The 20,357-nt window shown below is 38.8% G+C and overlaps 2 protein-coding genes across 2 annotated transcripts in view; one reads left to right on the top strand and one right to left on the bottom strand.

Moving 5' to 3' along the window:
• Positions 1-10,064, bottom strand: part of LOC149077662 (deoxyribonuclease-1-like) — a 29,533-nt gene extending 19,469 nt beyond the window's left edge. Inside the window, exons 1-5 of the mRNA XM_089242873.1 lie at positions 9,782-10,064; positions 8,437-8,525; positions 6,864-6,953; positions 3,932-4,032; positions 3,708-3,823 (exon numbers count right to left, since the gene is read on the bottom strand). Of these exons, the coding sequence (XP_089098999.1) occupies positions 3,708-3,823; positions 3,932-4,032; positions 6,864-6,953; positions 8,437-8,525; positions 9,782-9,967 (582 nt within the window). The 5' untranslated portion in view covers positions 9,968-10,064. The remainder of the gene's footprint in view (positions 1-3,707; positions 3,824-3,931; positions 4,033-6,863; positions 6,954-8,436; positions 8,526-9,781) is intronic.
• A 2,878-nt stretch (positions 10,065-12,942) lies between these two features.
• The window catches only part of LOC149077660 (spliceosome associated factor 3, U4/U6 recycling protein-like), a 48,152-nt gene continuing 40,737 nt past the window's right edge, over positions 12,943-20,357 (top strand). Inside the window, exons 1-2 of the mRNA XM_089245225.1 lie at positions 12,943-13,448; positions 18,371-18,497. Coding sequence (XP_089101351.1) covers positions 13,287-13,448; positions 18,371-18,497 — 289 coding nt within the window. The 5' untranslated portion in view covers positions 12,943-13,286. The remainder of the gene's footprint in view (positions 13,449-18,370; positions 18,498-20,357) is intronic.

Below are 20,357 nucleotides of genomic sequence, written 5' to 3'. Positions count from 1 at the left end.
CACTTAGTTTACTTTTAAAACATTAAGAGAGGTAGTGGGCCACATGAGAGGACTCCGAGGGGCATATTCGGCCCATGGGCCATGGGTTGAACATGTATGATTCAAGCCAGGGGTCTTCAACCTTTCAGACACGGCGGGTCGAAAAAAAAAATACTCCCACGAAGCCAGCGGTCCACCAACTCATGCAATTTAGAGACATTTTAATAGGAAGGGGGGCCAATGGGGCTCCGAGTTCAATAGAGACAAAAATAAATAAAGACTTTCTGAAACTAATTTTTTAATTAATTACCAATTTTGATAAGTTTTGAAATAATTATTGTCACTAATTTTGAAAAAGTTTCTGATTAACTACAGATTAAATTAATTAATTCTGAGGTTAATTTTAATCTGAAATGATTCTTGAATTATTTTTATTTCGGTAATTTTGAAATTATTTTCTTTCCTTCTCAATGTATCGTGAAATTATTTCTTTTTGGATAATTATGCAATTATTCTTTTATTTTGATTGTGAAATAATTTCTGGCGATATTCATTTTTCTGTTGTACAGTTTTAGATTCTGTGAATAATAATTTGAGCTCTCTTTTGTTTTTGTGTATTCATGCCGTCGCAGGTTGAGCCGCCGTTCAAACCAAAATACAAGGGACACGGGAACGCTTCAAACTTCGACGATTACGAGGAAATGCTTCTCATGACAGCGTCCGAAGAAAAGTACCGAGACGAATTCAAAAATTTCTAAACAGGAGGAACACGTGTGCAGTTGTGTCGTAAACTACCAAAATGGGAATAAGTCGCGTTTTGTACTTGAGACCTTCCCCTATCCAAACTGCTGAATGAATGTTACTTCATTAGTTAGTATTTGTTTGAAATTGCGCAAAACGATTTAAATGACCGATTTCGTTTACTAGAAATCATACGTTCTCGTGTCGTATCTGTAGTCGAGCATAAACTTGTAGCAGCGCATTCGATGTATTATGATCATTAAATGTATAAATATATCCTATTGCACGCAAGCCATCTATGACTGAAACATCATTACGCTTGGATATGTAGCGGTAAATGTGATAAATCGGTAACTATGCATACTTACCAATCGTCTCGGTATAGGCCGAAAAACACTGCACTGAAGTGACGTGATTATCACATCGCGTCGCGGATTCGACGCGACTGAAGACTCTGCGAATGAAGTCGAGGTGGGCATCTTCAGCCTGCGAATGGAGCCAGAGCGCGCCCGGAGACCCCGTATTTTGAAAAGCCCCGAAAAACCCAAACTTTTTTCTACTTTAAGGAGCCAGATATTTTCGCCTCCGTCCGGGACCTCAACCGACTAAAATCCGCTTCTGTGTGAGTGCATTAAATCATCCCATGTTTTACGAGATAGACAAATTTACCCCATATCATTCGGCTATTTGGAGAAGCGATCACCACACCCCTCCCCTCGGATCCACGCTTGCCTCCACGGCTAACTCTGTGGCGGTCGTGGCAGCCATAACCTATTCAGAGGTCTCTGGAGAACGATATAAGCCTCATTTAGATGTGCAATATTGCGGTAGCATTGGGAGTTCTAGCACCCGCTTGACGACTTTTTTTCCTTTGTAAGGAAAGAAATGAAGAGTAATCTCATCATCGAGTTTTACACCCGCTTTTTCTATTTCCCGTGTAAACGGGCTATAGTGATCGTATTTTTCCTAAAGCTTTTAGTTACAAAAACGCCAAACAACTTCTCCAGGAGCACATGCTCACATAATATGCACGTTAGAATTCTGCCCCCTGACTTACCCAGAGACGGTCTTTTTCTTTCAGATACCGTGAACACTCACTTTTTTTTGCTTTCTTTCAGAGACCGAACACAACTCAGGTCTATTGCCATTGGCAATTTAATACCTAGTGAGTTGTGCTGGAAGTGTATGTACCTAACAGTCTGAGTGCGTATGATTTCTCAGTGCTGCCATCTATATTTCAGAAGTGAAGTGTAATGACTGAATATTTGTACTTGTTTATAGACCTGTTGCTCTCTGTGGCTAGACTTTTTAACAGGGAGATGGACTCGCATTTGCGCCTCGAAGTTGGGAACCATAGAAAACCAACTTCAGCCAACCACCACAGTGGTGACGGTGGGGCTCGAACCCGGGTCCCCACGATTCGAGTCCGTCACTATGACCACTCGACCACCACAGCGGCTGAACATACTCACTGCGTTCAGTGATGAAAAGCGTGGTTTATTAGTGTTTTTTAACCCGTGGTCCACGCAGAAACACATTTATGGCCGCCTGTGGGCTACACGAATTTTGCCGACCTTCTCCCATTCTAGTCTAATTTTCATTGGCTACTCTTGTTCCGAATTCGCTCCCCTATACTATGACCGGCTTGCCCCTCCTCACTCCTGCAGAGTGTCTCTAAGTCACTCTTTTTCTCACTCCCATGCTCACACTAAAGTCACTCTTAGACATTCACATGCTGGCACATCGCTTTTGGTTCCTCACATGCTTGCACACAGTTTTGGTCACTCACTCACATGCTTGCACACAGTTTTGGTCACTCACTCACATGCTTGCACACAGTTTTGGTCACTCACTCACATGCTTGCACACAGTTTTGGCCACTCACTCACATCCTTGCACACTGTCTAGGTCACTCTTTTAGTCACTCCCAGACATTGTTCCTTGCTTTATACAGGGTGACTCAGAAAAGATGGGAAAAACTTTAATAGATGATAATACACACCAATACAAACAATTGTCATCAAAGAATGCACGGTCTTACATGAAAGGCGAACGCGACAGCGCGTTAAAACGGCATTCTTCTTGATATTTATCGGGAGAAAAAGAACACCATGCATGCAAATGTAACCTGGAGGAGGAGAAGAAGAAGAAACCGTATGCAAATCTGCATCACAGTGAATAAAAGGAGCGGACACAAGCCCTGTGAAGTTATTCCAGCGTGCAACAGTTCTAACAGTTGTAACGTACGGGATAATGGTGCACTTTAGTAATACTGAAAAGGTGGGCATGCATTTCATTTACAGAGCTGCAAACGGAAGTACCACAGAGGAAGCACGAATATACGGTGAGCGTTTTCCCCACAGGTGGTTGCCCAATCCGAAAACATTTGTGACTTGTAGCACGTTTGCATTTAATTTTAGACCATGCATTCTTCGATGAAAATTGTTTGTTTTTATGTGTACTACCACCACCTCTTAAAGTTTTTCCCATCTAGATAACTCTTTTGATCATTTACGCACTAACACATGCTAAGTCATTCAGTCATTCTTCTGGTCATTCACGCTCTAAGTCGCTCATTTACTCACGCATGTGCTTGCAAGCTCTGGACAAGCGCTTATCCAATGCCCTGACGGTCTTTACCATGTGTGGAAGCCATATCCTATTCTAGTGTTTCTCAACCACCGGACCCCTGCCATAAGTCAAACCGGGCTGTGAGTGATTCACTGTTTCACTTTTCGTCAGTTATTTCCCATTAGGCGTATGTATGAACGGGCCTTCTACTCACAAAAAAGAAATCAACCTGGCCGTGGCCTTTTAAACGTCGAGAATCACTGTCCTATTCAGGTCTCTGGAAGACAATGTAGTGATCGTATTTTTCTCTGAAACTTTTGGTGACGAAAACGCCATACAACTAAACACCGATCAAGATGGATTTTAAATTTTTCCCGCATATTAAAACAGTTCCATATGGCAATCGAAATACTCACCTTCTGTTTGTAAAGCTTGGCCGCGTAATCGTAAACCGATGCCAGAGCGCTGGTCTCGTTTGCTGCATTCTTTGGCTGAGTATGAATACCAATGGCTACCAAGGACTTCGTGTCCCCTGTAAAATGATGACGACGATTACGTCACTGCCAATTACCATATACACCCGTTACTATTATTAATTTGCCTAATGATATGATGGAATCGATGATTTACCGAAACTTACGCAACGTGGGCGTTGAAAAATGAACGATGTACGGAGGTCTCATGAAGTCGTCGTCTTCATCGGGATAAGCCTTCCCTTCGAGATATTCCAGTTTCTTATCCCTGAAATTTATGATAAGAAGTAATGAAATGCCAGGAATCATCATATGTGATTCTGAAATCGTAATATGCCATTCGAGAGTCATAAGTGATTTCAGAATCATTACAGGGATCATTTTGTGATTCCAGAATCATTACAGGGATCATTTTGTGATTCCAGAATCATTACAGGTATCATTATAATTGTTTCCAGAATCATTACAGGGATAATTTTGTGATTCCAGAATCATTACAGGTATCATTATAATTGTTTCCAGAATCATAATATGTGATTCCAGAATCATTACAGGTGTCATTATAATTGTTTCCAGAATCATAATATGTGATTCCAGAATCATTTGAAAATAATCCAGAATCGTAATATGTGATTCCAGAATCATTTGAAAATAATCCAGAATCATAATAGATGATACCATAATCATTTGAAAATAATCCAGAATCATTATAGATGATTCCATAATCATTTGAAAATACTCTAGAATCATAATATGTCATTCCAACATCATTATAATTGTTTCCAGAATCATAATATGTGATTCCAGAATCATTTGAAAATAATCCAGAATCATTTGAAAATAATCCAGAATCATTTGAAAATAATCCAGAATCATTTGAAAATAATCCAGAATCATTTGAAAATAATCCAGAATCATAATATGATTCCAGAATCATTTGAAAATAATCCAGTATCATAATATGATTCCATAATCATTTGAAAATAATCCAGAATCATAATAGATGATTCCATAATCATTTGAAAATACTCTAGAATCATAATACGTGATTCCAACATCATTATAATTGTTTCCAGAATCATAACGTGTGATTCTAGAGTCATTTATTATAAGTGATCCCATTAGAAGTGGTGAATATTCCAAGAAGACTTCCACCAGACAAAATGCATTCTTTTGTCCATAGCCTTCCGAATGTGAAAGGTTGGCAGGGCCTCAACACCCGGGCTGGGGCCAGAATGGGTCCCTATTCCTTTGTTTATAAAAATTGTCATGATATAACATGACCTGGGGGTATCTCTGCCTAGGGGCCTGGATCGAGGATTACATGCTCACATGACAGTGGTTTTTAACCTATGGTCCACAAGCCCCCCAGGGGGGGGGGTCCGTGAGTACTTCGTAGGGAGGGGGGGGGGTTTCCACGGGATAATTTCCATTGCATAAATGACACATTTTGCGCTGTGAAATAGTGAATTATTCAATATTTTATGACATGCAAATTGTAAAGAAACAATACATTTTAGAATCTAAAAAAAAGTGGGGGGGTCGTCGATACTGACCTTTTAAGAGCATCATGGGCAATCGGGCTAAGTGATTTTTCTAAAGCCCTGCTAGGAAAATTCTTAAAAGTTTCAACCAGATCTCATTTTCGTTAGGTCCCCTCTTCTCTCGGGACCCCGGACCTTAACACTTCACTGGGTACACGGTGCAGTGGGCTCCACGATATCAAAACGTGTTTAGTGAACGGAGAATGTTTAAAAAACTCAAGCTAATTGTATGTATGTATTGAAAATTTAAAGCGGGATTTGCATGACCACACCACCCCTGCCCCCTCCCCACACACACACAAGGATGGGGCTGACAACGCCTGGGACGATTCTTATCATTTTTTGTTTTTCACACTGTAAATTCGTTACGGAGAGCAAGTGAAAAATCTGACTAGGGGCCCGCTAAAGATCTCCGCCTAGGGGCTTTGCAGCAGGATTTGGGGCCTGTGTGTGGGCAGGTTTCAATACTTTTTGTTCAAATATTAGCCAGAGCATCATTTAATATTGCCTGTTATCCGAATTTCATCTCGTTTGAAGCAATAGGAAAAAAAGCATTTGTGTCTTTTGGAGATAGCGACAATATCTGAATGAACCCGAATGAACTCAAAATTACTGGTTAATTTTTTTTTTTTGCCTTATAGATATTATTCACCTATATATTTTTGCTCTGCGTGACTGTATCTTACTGGCTTGTACTTGGTGTAGTACTTATAATGTAGTTCTGTACTGACTGAAAACAAGTGATTGATCTAAAAAAACGAAAGTACAATTTGCTTCTGTATTATATTGTATTGTGTATTAAGTGTTAAAGAGAAATTAATGCCATGACAGATATAACAGGGGGATGCTTGAAAATGCTTCCTTATGGATAAGTGGGTTCTAAGGGGCTAACAGGAAGTATGTTAAAAATTAAGACAAGTACTCTTGAAGAAGAAGAAAAGCATTTGTGTCTTTTGTTCAGTTAATTCTGACAATTGTAAGGATTTATTCTGTGAATTATTTTGTGTTTTCCCCCACGAAACGATTGCGTTGGCTGGTGTATTGGTGTCTGTAGTGTGAAATTACTGGTGTCACTGCTATAAGTTGTACTGTGATAGCCATGTCGAGTTATGCTTTGAGCTTGCTGAGTCTATGCTTAAAAGTCTGATATAAAAAAAATTCCTTTCTTTTCTTACAAATGTCTGAAAAAAATGTCCTAATTTTATTTTCTTTCTTTCTTTTTTTTTTTTTTTCTAAAACACACACGTCTTCTATCTACAAGATCTTTCTTTACCCTTCATAGCCGTTTTCTGGCCCTTCCTAAGCGTGATGATGGAGTCTTCTTCGGTACCACCTACAAATCACTATATTCAGATATTCAGAATGTAGCACAGTCGAATCCCGTTATAAGGAACTCCAAGAGATCGGAGAAATCACTCCGTTAGGAATTACAGATTTTTAAATTGTTCCTATCTGGGAGATAGGAAAGGTTTTCGTTAAAACGAGATTCTCACTGTAACGTTATTCGTTAAAACGGGAATCGACTGCATAATTAGAAACGCAACTTCATACTTACTTGTATATGTAGGCGTATTGTTCTTTTGCTCGGTCCCGTCCCAACCTTTCGCTGATGACCATCAAATACTTGTCTTCAGCAGGGACCATGCTTAACGGAGCACATAAAACAAAGAACAACATTATTAAAAATGCATGCCTTGTCAGGTTCACAGGAAAAGCCCACAACGTTAGCTGTACAGGATAAAATTAGCAATTCCGATCCAAGTAACTGATGGCCACACCAAATGAACACTTTTCACACAGTGTTCGGTTTCAACAATATTATGTGGAAACCCCTAATCATTTGGGCAGGGCCCGATTTCCACATGGGCAACATAGGCATTTGCCCAGGGTCCCATGTTTTGAGGGGCGCCCAAAATTTATAATATTATATACTTTACTACAAATTTTTATAAATTTAACTCACTAAAGACGACTTTGATTTTTAGAAAGAGAAAAAAACACTGAGTGAAAACCGCTCTCACCATTTATTGGCAAAGAAAACAATTAAAATGTCGAATGGCAAATTTTCTTACCAACCGGCGTCGATGGGTTAATTTAGTAGAAAGATTTGTGAAAAATCAAAGAATTTTCCTAAATCACATAATACTATTTCCAAAGTGCCCATTCTTAGCAAACCCTATTAAATATCAAATTTTAATATTGTACCAGTCAGTGATAGACTTTACACAGCATGTACAATGTACCTATTGCAATATTCACTCCACGACGAAAAAAAAATGTTTCAATGTGTCAATTCCTCAATTTCACATCTTTTCGACCGTGCGATGATTTATGAAACGATGACAAGAAAGTTTGCATGCTTTGATCATCACGAAACCCTCAAATCTTCATGAATACGAACTGCAACAATTTTCATCCTTGGTTCAGGATAGTGACACAATGCCACAAATGTTAAATAACGCTAGAGGTTTAGAAGGGACGTTTCCAGATGTTGAGACAGCATTGAATCATCGTTGACGTCACCAATATCAGAACATCTTTTAAGAGAAAGATAATTTTTCTTATTAAAAAGGATTAAATTATCAGTTTGCTCAAGTCTTTCATAAGAAAAAACTGTAATCTCTTTAGCTTTATTGTGTATTGAAAAAGGGATAACTCAAAAATTAGATTTTGATGACATTGTCAATTATTTTGCTCATATAAGAGTGCGGAAAAAGAAACATTTATTGTAAAATATTCCAATATGGGGGGAATTTTTCATTACATTTCTTATTTAAAATAGTGCACATATCCTATTTTTAATGTTTTTACAATCAACGTGTATTGTATTTGCTTACGTATACGTATTATTTCCCCCCCTTCCTTCGACCACAGTCGAGGAGTAAGGGGGGGGGGGAGTGGGAATACCTCTTTTGCCCAGGGCCCCCCCCCCCCATCAAGTCAAAGTTGGGATCTGCATTTGAGGGTAAATTGCCTTAATTGTGATAGATATTATGAGGAGTTATGAACGATGGGGAAGAGAAAACTACGCAAAATTGAACTTTCCGAAGTGTACACACGTAGCACTCTAAACACAAAAATCATGCATTGATACTTTTGAATGTCGGAGGTAGAGATCACGGATTTACCTGTTCAAATTCTCCACTAATGTCTTCATGAGTGATTCATCAGTCGTTACAATTTCTTGAACAAGAACCAGATCGTAACGTGTCAAAACCTATCAATAAAATAATCTTTACCATTTCAATTTTCTTTACATAAATAAAAATCAAATAAATTCACTTTTTTTACATAAAGAAACATATCTCTACGGCAAATTTGAAAAAAAAAAGTTAAGATTGAGATGCGATTTTTTTTTTTCATGCCTGTGACTGACTGATTTGATTGAATCCTGCTGCTGCCATCTGTATGCATGCTGCGTTTGGTTATAAATGCAGTAGCAAGCGGTCGAGTCACGTTTAATGTGACTACCAGCTAACAGAGAAAAGGCTTTTTTGCAGTCGTCCGGGCAGTATTCAATATATATAATATAATATATATAAATACAACGCCACAACAGGCAAAATGCCCAACGAGTTGGCTGAGAAAAAGTTGCCCATAACAAATATGGTTGTCATGTATTTCAAAAATACAGCAACCCAATTAAAAATGCAATTAACACAAATTATAAACATTATATACACATGATAAAATATTATACAACACCCATAAAGAATACTTATGGTTGTCTTATTCTAAGAATGGATAGCTTCTCGATTTACCCCAACATGTTTATCGTATTTCTTTTTTAAACCTGTCAATTGTGTTACAATTTACTACCTCCTGCTCAACAGATAGCAGTACCACCAGAACGTAGAGAACGCATTACTCTGACAACATGAATACGTTAAAGCCACACCACCGCTACCACTTTGCAGCAGAACCAAATTCATTAGAAATTTCTCGAAGGCATGTTTACGAGATTCGTGTACGGTTATAAGTGATAGCGATAATAATTCGGGCAATAGCTAGATCCTCTTCAGAGTCGCCCCTAGAGATGTGTGGAAGGTGTGGTCAAACTGGGTCCCGCGTTCTGGGAGTACTTAAATTTTTTCATAATTTTTTAGGATGATACCTTGGGACCTTTTCCTTCTAAGTGAAAGTAACGGAAGTGGGGGGAGCTTTCTGGTGTACATCAGATTGTTTACTATCACTCCACGACCTTTAAATTTTTGGAACCTTTGCTGTAAGACAGTAATTCTCAACTTTTTGTACGCCGCGGACACTGTACCAATAAAATGAACGCCCCTTAAAAAAATATTATTCAGTATGTAGTAATGTAAAAACACTGTCAATTATTTTCTCATTCAATCTTACTAACCCCCTAAAATCTTCGTAAGGAAGAACCCCTGGTTGAGAACCCCCTTCTCTTAGACGTCTGATGAGGAATCAAAACCATTTTCATCCTGAATGGAAGGAAAGGACGATAATTACCTGTTTGACAATGTCCATGACTTTCTTATTTGCGAGCTTGCTGTTCCCCAATTTCTGAATATTAAAAGAACCTACGTGAAGAGGTTTTTCGACAGGGTTTCCCGAAGAAACTGTCTTGCAATGGCACACGTGAACAAGGGCTATTAATACTTGGACCAGCCATAAACAGCTTGTCGTTCTTGCCATAATTACGGGAAATAAATTAATAATAGTAATTATAGAGTGTTGAAAAAAGAACTGAAAAAATTAAGATGCTCGTATTGTTTATCATCGGACAGAAAATGAACCTGGGGGAAAGCATCATCTGGCTGTTTTCACATGTCTTATCTATATCGTATCATTCGTGATTAACAGAGCTTATAAAATTTATCACACATACAACTAACCCATTTATGCACACATGTTATACCTTCAAAAAACATTTAAATTAGCAGACATTGATTAAAATAGCATTTAAAAGGCTTTTTTGATTTTTTTTCATGAAAGTATTTATGAAAAATTGAATTTTAGGTTTCTTGAGGGAGAGGGGAAAGCCATCTATGCCCCACAACTCGCGTACATGTAACATGTTATGTATGTTACCATACATTATTGAACCATATTAAGGTTTAAGTGGGAACCCCCGACCCCACAAAATCATGGTATCCTGGGCAAATGCCACTCTTGCTCAAGCAGAAATCTGGCCCAGTTTGAGGGAGAGGAATGCTTGCATGCTGTAACTGCTGTATCAACTAGCCTATGCGAAATTATATAGCCATTTATAAATTTAAATTACAAATAAAAAAGACAGTAAAAAAACAATAAAATATTGACAATGAATGTTTTTACGAGCCACTGAGAAAATAAAAGCTATAGTTCTCATGCATGCTCAGCGCACGGCCCGCAGCATGGCCCCCACAAGGGGTGGGCTGACAAGGCTCCAGCCCCGGGGCCCGGGAGGATTTTAATCATTTTTTGTTTTTTCGCGCTATAAATTCATCATAAAGGGGGCCTCGTGAAAGTCTGATCGGGGGCCCCGTAAAAGATCCCAGCCTAGGGGCCCTGCTTCAGGATGTGGGGGCCATGAGCCAGGCAATTCCAAACAAGATTTGAAAAAAATATCATTGTAGATGTATTCACTATCGATTATCGTTGTAGCGATGTTTTGCTGCATATACAAATGTCGTATCGTATGCAGGATTTTCTCTTTTTTTTTTTCCTTCCCGAAAGGGGTTTCTTTTTTTTTTACTGAAAAAATACACCATAATCTTTTCTCAAAGGAGGTGCACAAAATTTTTCGGGGGGGGGGGGTGTAGGGGGCCCCGCAAATCCTGGCCTGGGGGCCCGGCACTAGCATGTGGGGGCCATGGCCCGCAGGCCTAATGTGGCCCGTAGGAGTCATCTGATTTGGCCCGTGACCTCAAACCGAATTTTGTGAAAACGAACTAAACGGCACATTTTTATTCATCACTTAGTGACAAGATAAATCCTCTGTAGTCCACTTTAACAATTGTATTACTAACAATAGTAGACAAGTCATCCACTTTAACAATTTCTAAATTTTCCAAAGATCCTTCAAGTGATCTGGAAATGTATCCGGGCCAATGAAATGTTTTATAAATGTGTTGCGGGCCACTTAAGTGCTCTGGAACTGTGCCGCGCGTCACTCAAGTGATCCGTAACTAAGTCACGGATCATTCGAGTAATCTGGGAATGTGCGCGGATAACTTGAGTGATGTAGAACTGAACTGCGGGTCGATTAAGTGGTCTAAAGCTGTGTCACGTGTCACTTAAAGGATCTCTAACTGTGCCACGGAGCTCTTAAGTAAGTGTTATGGAATTGTGCTGTGACCTGTGAATGTGACTCGGGGAGCTTAAATGCTCTGGAACTGTGCTACGGGTCACTCCAGCGATCTGTAAATGTGCTGCTTTAGTTCTTTTTTTTTACAAAACTAGGTTTGAGGTGGCGGGCAACATCAGATAACCCTGAGGGCTACATTTGGAGAGCGGGCCCATGGGTTTAGCATATGGCTTAGAGCAGGGATCTTCAACCTTTCTCCAGTCGTGAGAGTTGCATATACCCATCATCAAACGAAGAGAACTCCTGACGGCAAATTTGGCATAGGTATGGGATCATTCAAGTAATACGTCAGCATCGATGGGCGAGGGTGGGGCCACTTTAGTGATCTCTAAATGTTCCGCGGATATTTTAAGTGATTTGTGATCTGGAAATGTGTCTGGGCCACTTAAGTGCTCTAGAATTATGTCTGAGGCCGCTTACGTGCTCTGGAACTGTGCCGCGTGTCACTCAAATGATTCGTTAATATGTTGCGGATCACCTAAGTAATCTGGGAATGCTGCACCGGGGGGCAGATGTAAAACTGCACCGGGGGGGGGGGGAAACGAAAAATTCAACTACTCGTTTTTCTGAGGCCCTCTTCTCTCGAGGCCTCGGCCATGGCCGGGTGGGCCCATGCGTTAACACCAAAGCCGCTTGAAAGCTTTGGTTAAGACCGCACTCGTCGTTCTCTTTGGGTGGCCTAGCGCAGTGGTCGACAAACTCCTTTGTCAACAGAGTCAAATATCAACAGTACAAAAGCCTCGTTTTCGACAACTTTTTCCCGAACTTCCTCGTTTTGACCCACCTGGTTGGTCGCGGATGCAGCGTCAGGCTTTCGACAAAAGCCCGCGAAAAAGATGACTCACTAGGGAGGGGAAAGGAGCAAGAACAAAATGGCCAAAATGCGTGTCTAAACCAATGCCGTCTAAACGCATGAGGCCCACACGGGCACGGCCCAGGGGCCTCAGAGAAATTAGAACCGGTTGAAATTTTCAACAATTTGTCAGGTAGGGCCTCAGAATAATCACTTGGCCCGGGGTCCCATTATGCTCTTAAGACGGCCCTGGTCTAAACATGATTTTTCAAACATCTGGAGTTTTTGTGCGCCCGCACGGGGTATTTTGTGGAGCAGCCACACTCTAGGGGCCAAAGAGCCGCATGTGGCTCGCGAGCCGCGTTTTGTCGACCACTAGCCTAGCGTATGAGGAAGCCTATAATGGCGCGAAAATAAGGAGATGCGAGACCCTATTCATAAAATCCACTTGGAACCAGTACTGCCATCTATTGGTTATCATAGCAGAAAAACTAGTGATTTGGTCCGTTGATAGATGGCAATATCGGTTTGCCAGAAAAACTCCAGTTTGTAGTGCCAGTGTTGTAGTTTTTTGGTCGATAGATGCCGACACGTGTACGGTATTGCAATCCTTATGATTAAAATAATTAACAGAGAAAGAGATGAAACAACGGCGATTAAATATTATAATGATAATTAAATCCTCTTTTTCTGTCTTGGAAATACAGTGAAATTGATTTATTTTCGATGTAGTACGTACTTACTCAAATGTCCGTGCTCCTTAACGACCGAACTTGAACTAAACTCAAGTAAAAAGTTGTTTACAAGAATCCCTATTGAAAAGAAGCGCATTATAAATTCATATCTACATTTCGCATAGTTACAATAATATTATGGACACTGAAACTGAGAACGTCGAGATGGAGGTCGAAGAAGAGGAGGACGATGGAGAAAATTCCGATGACGAGCCATCTTCTCAAAATTCCAATTCGCCGGAACCTTTGACTGATGAAGAAGATGTCGAGGAGTCGAAAATCGCAGCCATCGAACAACAGGTGAACGTGTTCGCTTTTAAATAATGATTATAATTAATATCACGCGCATGTTACCAGGCACGGATCCATGAGACATGACGGGGGGGGGGGGCTTAGTTAGTTTGACCGTCACATTTCCACATATTCGGCTTTTTTTTTAGGGGGGGGGGGAGAGATCCAGACAAAAGTGAAAGTAGGCATCTTCAGCTACAAATGAAGCCAAGGCAGATGTCTTCAGCTGTGAAATGAAACTGAGGTAGACATCCTCAGCTTAGAACGGAGAGAAGGCAGAGGTCTTCGACTGCAAGTGAAGCAGAGGCAGATATCTTCAGCTTGGAACGAAGTCAAGACAGACATCATCTCAGCTGTGAAGGGAAAGGAGGCAGGCAGATACAAGGTGATGTGTCAAAGAAGCGACATATTGTGTAGGTGCAACATATTATCCCGTACTTTATGGGACAGACAAATTTTCTCTTAATTTACATGAGGTGAATTTACATCAGGAGTGTGGTTGAATACATGTTTTGTGTTGTGTTGAGGGATTAAGGCTGAGAGAATTATTAATCTCATGAATTAATATTTTAAAAAAATAAACCATGGGGGGGGGGGCAGAATGTGTGTTGTTACGTTAATTGTAATTTCCATATTCATGTTAAAGGAAACAACTCATTCACTTTCCTTTCTATTGATGGGAAACTTTTGAAATGATTTTAATGTGTTTGAGTTGTCTAATGAGTGTGTAGGCAGAGGCATATTTACAAGAGAGCTTAGAGGGCTATAGTACAGGGTGCAAGTTCAGAGGGGCACGAATTTGACGAATGATAGGTCAAGAAAACTAGTAGAATGGGAGAAGTGTGGCATGATTTAAAAAACCCCACAGAAAGGGAAAACCATAAATCTTCTTCCGCCTAGAGAGCGAGGGGACTAGGTCAGTGAGTGAACACATGAATGACCTAGAGTATTTACAAGCACGGGAGAGCAAGGAACCGAAAAGTTTTGGGATTCCAGTTGAAATGAAAATGCTGTGTCATTGATGTTTTGCATCTGATAAATTAAATATTTTAACATTAATATGTATAGGGATAAAATTGTGGACGAAGCCAAACGTGTATAATGAATGAGTAAAAGTCGTATAAATAAGAGTCGTATTAACGAGTGTTCCACTGTATTGTAGTTTTATGAGGGTTTCTGTGTATACTGAACCCCACTATGTGAGTATACATTACTTGACGAGTGATTCCATCACTATTGAATCTCAAATGTTTGTAAAATTTGGAGAGAAGGGTAGAATGACATTTAATTTAATCATTTTTGTCGCACCATGGTAATTTTCTGCACATGCGGGCTAATTAGACTGAGACCTACAATTTATTGCCGATTCCAAACTGCAGGCTTGTTTTTTTTTATACTCATCGAGAGGTTGGTGCAGTAACCCCTCAATGCGGGACTCTGTGTGGTAGAAATTTTTTCTGCGGTCATGTTGCCATTTCTGTTGTACCCCTGTGTCTGGAAATTTTTCTGACAAGAACGAACCAGGTATCAAACTCGCCGCACCTCTAAACATCTTTTGGTACTTTATCTTGAGTATCTTATCGACCTGGGCTACCGCGCCCAGAGAATGACATGGTGTCTGTCTTTGGGAGATGTGTTGGTAACAGTATCGCTTTGTGATGAAGCTAGCCAATGGTCATTCTCAAGTGGGGCCATACAGTAATAACAAACCATAAAAAAAATACAAATCAAGACCTGCGGTATTATATGTCAAAGTCTTTTTAGGAAGAGCTGTGTTACATAAGATGAAATTGGAGATGATTATAACCGGGAATTTCATGTTGAGAATTTATTATTTGCAAATGTGGACTTGTGTAAAATTACTTTTTGTTCAGATTTTTTTTAAAATTGAATATTTGTTCTTCACCTCTTGTTGTGTTCTTTTCGGATTGTTTTCTTGTTATCATTGAAAAACTATAGAAATCAACATCTATATTTTGACATCTGAAAAACAGTAGAATTTTTTCTTGTTTTTATTTTCCATTCTAAAGTTTGAGTTTTTGCATGTGTTTCTGTAGTGCCTGCTCAAGCTAGAACAGTGTTGACAACTTAGTTATTTTCTAACTAGATCAGGCCATTCTTGGCCATTTGGATGGAAAAAATACCCATCTAGTTGCTAGTTGTTTGTCTTTTTCAAAAATTTCCTGTGTACTTAGTAGTCTATCATTAAATCACGTGAAAATACAGGAATGTTCCGGGAAATACAAGACGTATGATCATCCAAATGATGATTAAAATTAATTCTTGTTGTTTAAATCCGGTTTCTAGTTGTTTTCGATGAAGCGATTAATCTATTTTTGAGAAATGTTATCATTTTTCTGCATCTGCTGTACAATGTCATCTTGCTTCCTTTTGTACTTGCAATAATTTTCTACCTCGCATGTTTTCTATATTGTTTCGAATCAATGCCAACGCAATGTGTCATTAATCCTATTGTGCATAATTTTTTATTGCAGCTCTCTCTATAAACTTCTGATCTCTGCTCTCCCTTTTTTGCATATGTTATGCATTAACACAGAGAGAGAGTTGTAATTAATTAATGAGTTTAATAATTAATAATTTCATTAGTCAGTACTTTTATTAATTATTAATTAATTTTATTTAAATTTGAAATTTTTGCCTGCTCTGTCATTTGTATGGAACACACTGTAGCTTACTCTATGTTCCAGACTCTGCCACGAAGCTGGGCTGGAAGAGATCTCGGCAACGGGATAAGTCCAGTGGCAAAGTTCTGGCATTCATTCATTCATTGTAGCTTACTCCATTTCGAGTGCCCTTTTTTTCTAGTGCCCCACCTGTTTAAATTTCGTATAAAATGGCCTGCTTCCCTGTGTGGGGACTTTGATATGTATATTGATATAATAAAGGATACTTTTCCTTTATCAAACTCTCCGGATTTAGGTGGGAGACTCCGGATTTTGGCAGAAAATTAGATTTTACGCGAGCTTACACGTAGTCGTGACGTCAGTGACTGCTGTTGTCGTTAGGAAAAACACTCATAGAGGACAGCTGTGGTCTTTCCGATTGAGCAGCCGTAAAAAAAAGTCTTGCATTTAAGCGACTGGGAAAGACATGACGGTTTACGTAGCATTTATCGTCAATCATTTATCAGGGGTAAGCCCTTGGTTGCCGAAATTCCTGTATAATCGTTATTGTATTCCATTAACAGCCGTGTGGTAAACACAAGTTTTTTCGCCAGCAGCTCTGTATTTTGAAGTTTTTAATTGTTTCCTCCAATTAAATATGTCTTCGGAAAGAAAATTTAAAACTTTAAGCTTATAAAGCTAAATATAAAGCTTTTAAGAGTTCATATACAAATACAACGCCACAACAGGCAAATTGCCCAACGAGGTGGCTGACTTAAGAACATCATGGATCCCCGAGCCATTTTTTGGCGGCCCTACCTACTACTGCTACACCACAGATGGCCCCCCCCCCAACGAATCGGTACATGCGGGAGTGTACATGTAGTGAAACCTGCCGTGAAGTTTTTTTTTTGTTTCTCTGTAATGCTTGTTATGTGTAGTGCTGCCATCTGCCACCAGTTTTTCTAACTATGAGTGAGGTGTTATGATTGAATGATTTATCATTGTAGGACTGTTGCTCTTTGTGGCGAGACTTTTTAACAGGGAGATCGGCTCGCATTTGCGCCTTGAAGTTGGGAACCACAGAAAACCAACTTCAGCCGACCACTGCATATACCCAAGATTATCAATCACTGATAACATCCACGAGAGGAAACATGTTTTATGAACAGTATAGATGTGATTTCTCTGTTCTGCCTGGAAAGATTGACATGGGATTATATTCTGCTCGGGGGGGGGGGGCAATGCAGAACCTGTCTCTGGGGGGGGGGAGGAACTTTTTCTTAATTGATTTTTTTTTTAAATTTTGAAAAAAAAAATTGTAAATTTTATTGATTGAGTCTATGAGTGCCGGGTACCCTCCCTCCCTTTGGGAGAATCTCCAAATTTCTGGATTCAAAAAGTTGGCACGTCTGCTAGTGCAGTCGGTAGAGCGTCAAATTGGCAATCCAAAGGTTACGGGTTCGATTCCAGCTTGTTAACATCTGTAGGCAATATATTTATATTTTATCATAATTGTTTTTTTACTGCTCTTATTGGGTTGCTGTATTTTTGATATAGTTTAGTTCAGCGGTTCTCAACCTTTTTATACTCACGAAGCCCGTTTTGGTAAAAAAATTCTATGGCAGAGCCCCGTAGGCCAATTTTTTAATTATTCATCAAAGTTGCTGATTTATTTTTATTATTTTAAAATATTTATAATTATTATTTTTTAATTTTAATGGTTATTTTTTTATTTTTCTCAAGCGGCCGCAGAGCCCCTGGAGAGGGCACAAAGAGCCCCAAGGGCTCAGCGGAGCACTGGTTGAGAACTGCTGGTTTAGATATATATTCGACATCCATATTTTTATGGGCATCTTTTTTTCAGCCACCTTATTAGGCATTTTGTCTGTTCTGGCCTTTGTATTTGTATAACCGGAAGCTAATGATTGCAAGAAATTTGTGCGATGTGAGAGGCTTGTGGAGTCAATACTTGAATGCATGATGGCCCCTTGATTCAAGAGAAGCTTATTTGTTTGCTCAATAAATCAGTTTAGCAATCCACTTCTCAACTTGTCTCAATTATACTGTCGATTTTTATCCTTTTGAAAACTAAACAACTGTAATCAGTTGCAAAATTCAAGAAACATATCTGTAGCAAGGCGTGAGATAAAAAATATGCATAACTCGAAAACATGATTTTTGTTTCTCTAAAAATTTTGCACCAGTGATGAAACGTATTGGAAGAAACATTAAACAATGTTTTGATATTTCCGTGCTTCTTGATGATACTTGATCTCTGATGAATTATTTTGTTTGAATGAACAGATCAAGGAAAATCCATACTTGTATGAATCTCACATGGAGCTCGTCAATCTGAGAAGAAAAATGGGCGACTTGGATGAATTACGCAAAGCAAGAGAAGAAATGAGCAAAATTTTTCCACTCACACCAGGTAATATTTGTTTTATAATTACTTATAGATTTATCATAACAGCCAGATAAATTAAGTGCCTGTTGTAATTTCAAAGTACATTTAGACTCTTGCTTTAACAAATGGCTGTTTCAAGGAACACATATTTTCTGGATATTATACTGAGGTGAACTCAGACACAAAATTCATCTGTTCTCCACGGGGATTCAAACCCAGGCCCTCTTGCAAACTGGGCAAGCGTTCTACCATCTACGCTAAGGATGGGACAAATAGTGATTTTTCAGAGTACTTAATATTCTGCTGATGTTTTGACCGAATATCAGTTTTCTTAAAATTGTCCTTTATGCCCCTGAGTAGCTCAATACGTCTAGGTAAGTGAACTTTTGTAAAAATTCATGCTCACTTCCACCGTATTGCAGTAGAATTTCAACAGGGCTCCCACTTTTTTGGTAAAATGTCCTACTTTTGTCCTACTTTTTCTACTTTTTTTACCAAATCCTATCGACAAAATTCATGTAATAGGTTTTAATTGAGCAGGGAATCATCGATATATTGTTAAATAGTACAAATGTTGTAGATTGCAATTAATGATTCTGGCAAAGCAGAAATTGTATCGTTTTCAAGGTTATTTTGGAGGGAGGTGCGTGTGGCCCATTTGGTTTATTAATTTTTCATTTGCTTAGTTTGAGAGTTCAACAAGTAGAGTAGTCATTAAAAACTTTGGTCAAATAATTTTGTATTTACTTTTCATGGTCTTGGACAGTAACTAGCAATCATCCAAAATTATGGTGCACATTTTGTGTATAGGGGAAACAACAGTTTGCATTACAAAGCAGTTGGATACATAAGCCTATTCTACGTTTGGTGATTCTGATGCTACCCAATAGCATGCCATTGTCTTCTGTATTTTTAGGGCATGCAGAGGCATAAGCAACGTATACAATACTCAGCAAAGAGCTAGAAATGAAAATGCTTCATTTTTCAAAAACAATTCCACTGGTATTGAACAGTAAAATATAAACAAATCCCTTTAAAAAAAAGATGGCAACACAATTGACTTATTTACATCGGAACTTGTAATTTACAGATATTACACCGTGCTTTTGAAAGTGGTTTCGAAGAAGCGTCATTCTTAAAAATCTTCTTACATGCCTTCATAATTTGCTGTACATTGTTAAAAAGAGTTGACAGGTGTCCAACCTGTGGAAGACTCCAAAAAAATGTAATATATAATTTGAGGAGAACAGAAAATAATTTTCTGTGGTTGCTAGCGCACTGTTTTGGCCAAAAATTGTTTTTGTAACCAAATCATTTGTCATTTTGCTTTGACTTGAGTCAATCTTATAGGACACTGAAATAGTTCTATAAAAAAATTAATGGGGAAAAACTTAATTTTTTTTTTTAAAAATTTGTTTTTGTTATGCTATGATTATGTTGTCTAAGGGGGGTACTCTCCCCATTCTACTTTTTCTAATTTTTTGAGTGGGAAGCATGATTCTATTTTGAGTTTCATGTTTTACTTATCCAAGAAATTCACCCTAACATAACCTCTTTCAAAGAAAGGGAATGTGCACCAAACAATTAAATACAATCAGTAAATTTTTAATTTATAGGAACTAGTCTGATTAATATAATTTTTTTTTTAATTTTTTTGTCTGGCTTAGATTTACAGATATTGGGTCAAATACCTGAGTATTATTCATCCAAACCAAATATTCTGCAAAAAGGCTGAATATTGAATAGCACCCAAATATTCCTCCCATCACAAATCTACACTACTTATGCATGTTCTGCCTTCCTTATTTCACGAACAGTGGCATGAGGAGCTAAAGTAGAGGCATTAGTACCTTTTCTTTTAACTTCAGCAAATAGCCTCCCAAG

The sequence above is a fragment of the Pholcus phalangioides genome, unplaced genomic scaffold, assembly GCF_987345545.1.
Source record: "Pholcus phalangioides strain wild (caught in Gottingen) unplaced genomic scaffold, Ppha-v1.0 ptg000015l_1, whole genome shotgun sequence".
In the NCBI taxonomy this organism is placed as follows: domain Eukaryota; kingdom Metazoa; phylum Arthropoda; class Arachnida; order Araneae; family Pholcidae; genus Pholcus; species Pholcus phalangioides.
Note: the sequence above shows the minus strand (reverse complement) of the source record. Positions and strands in the feature narration are given on the sequence as shown.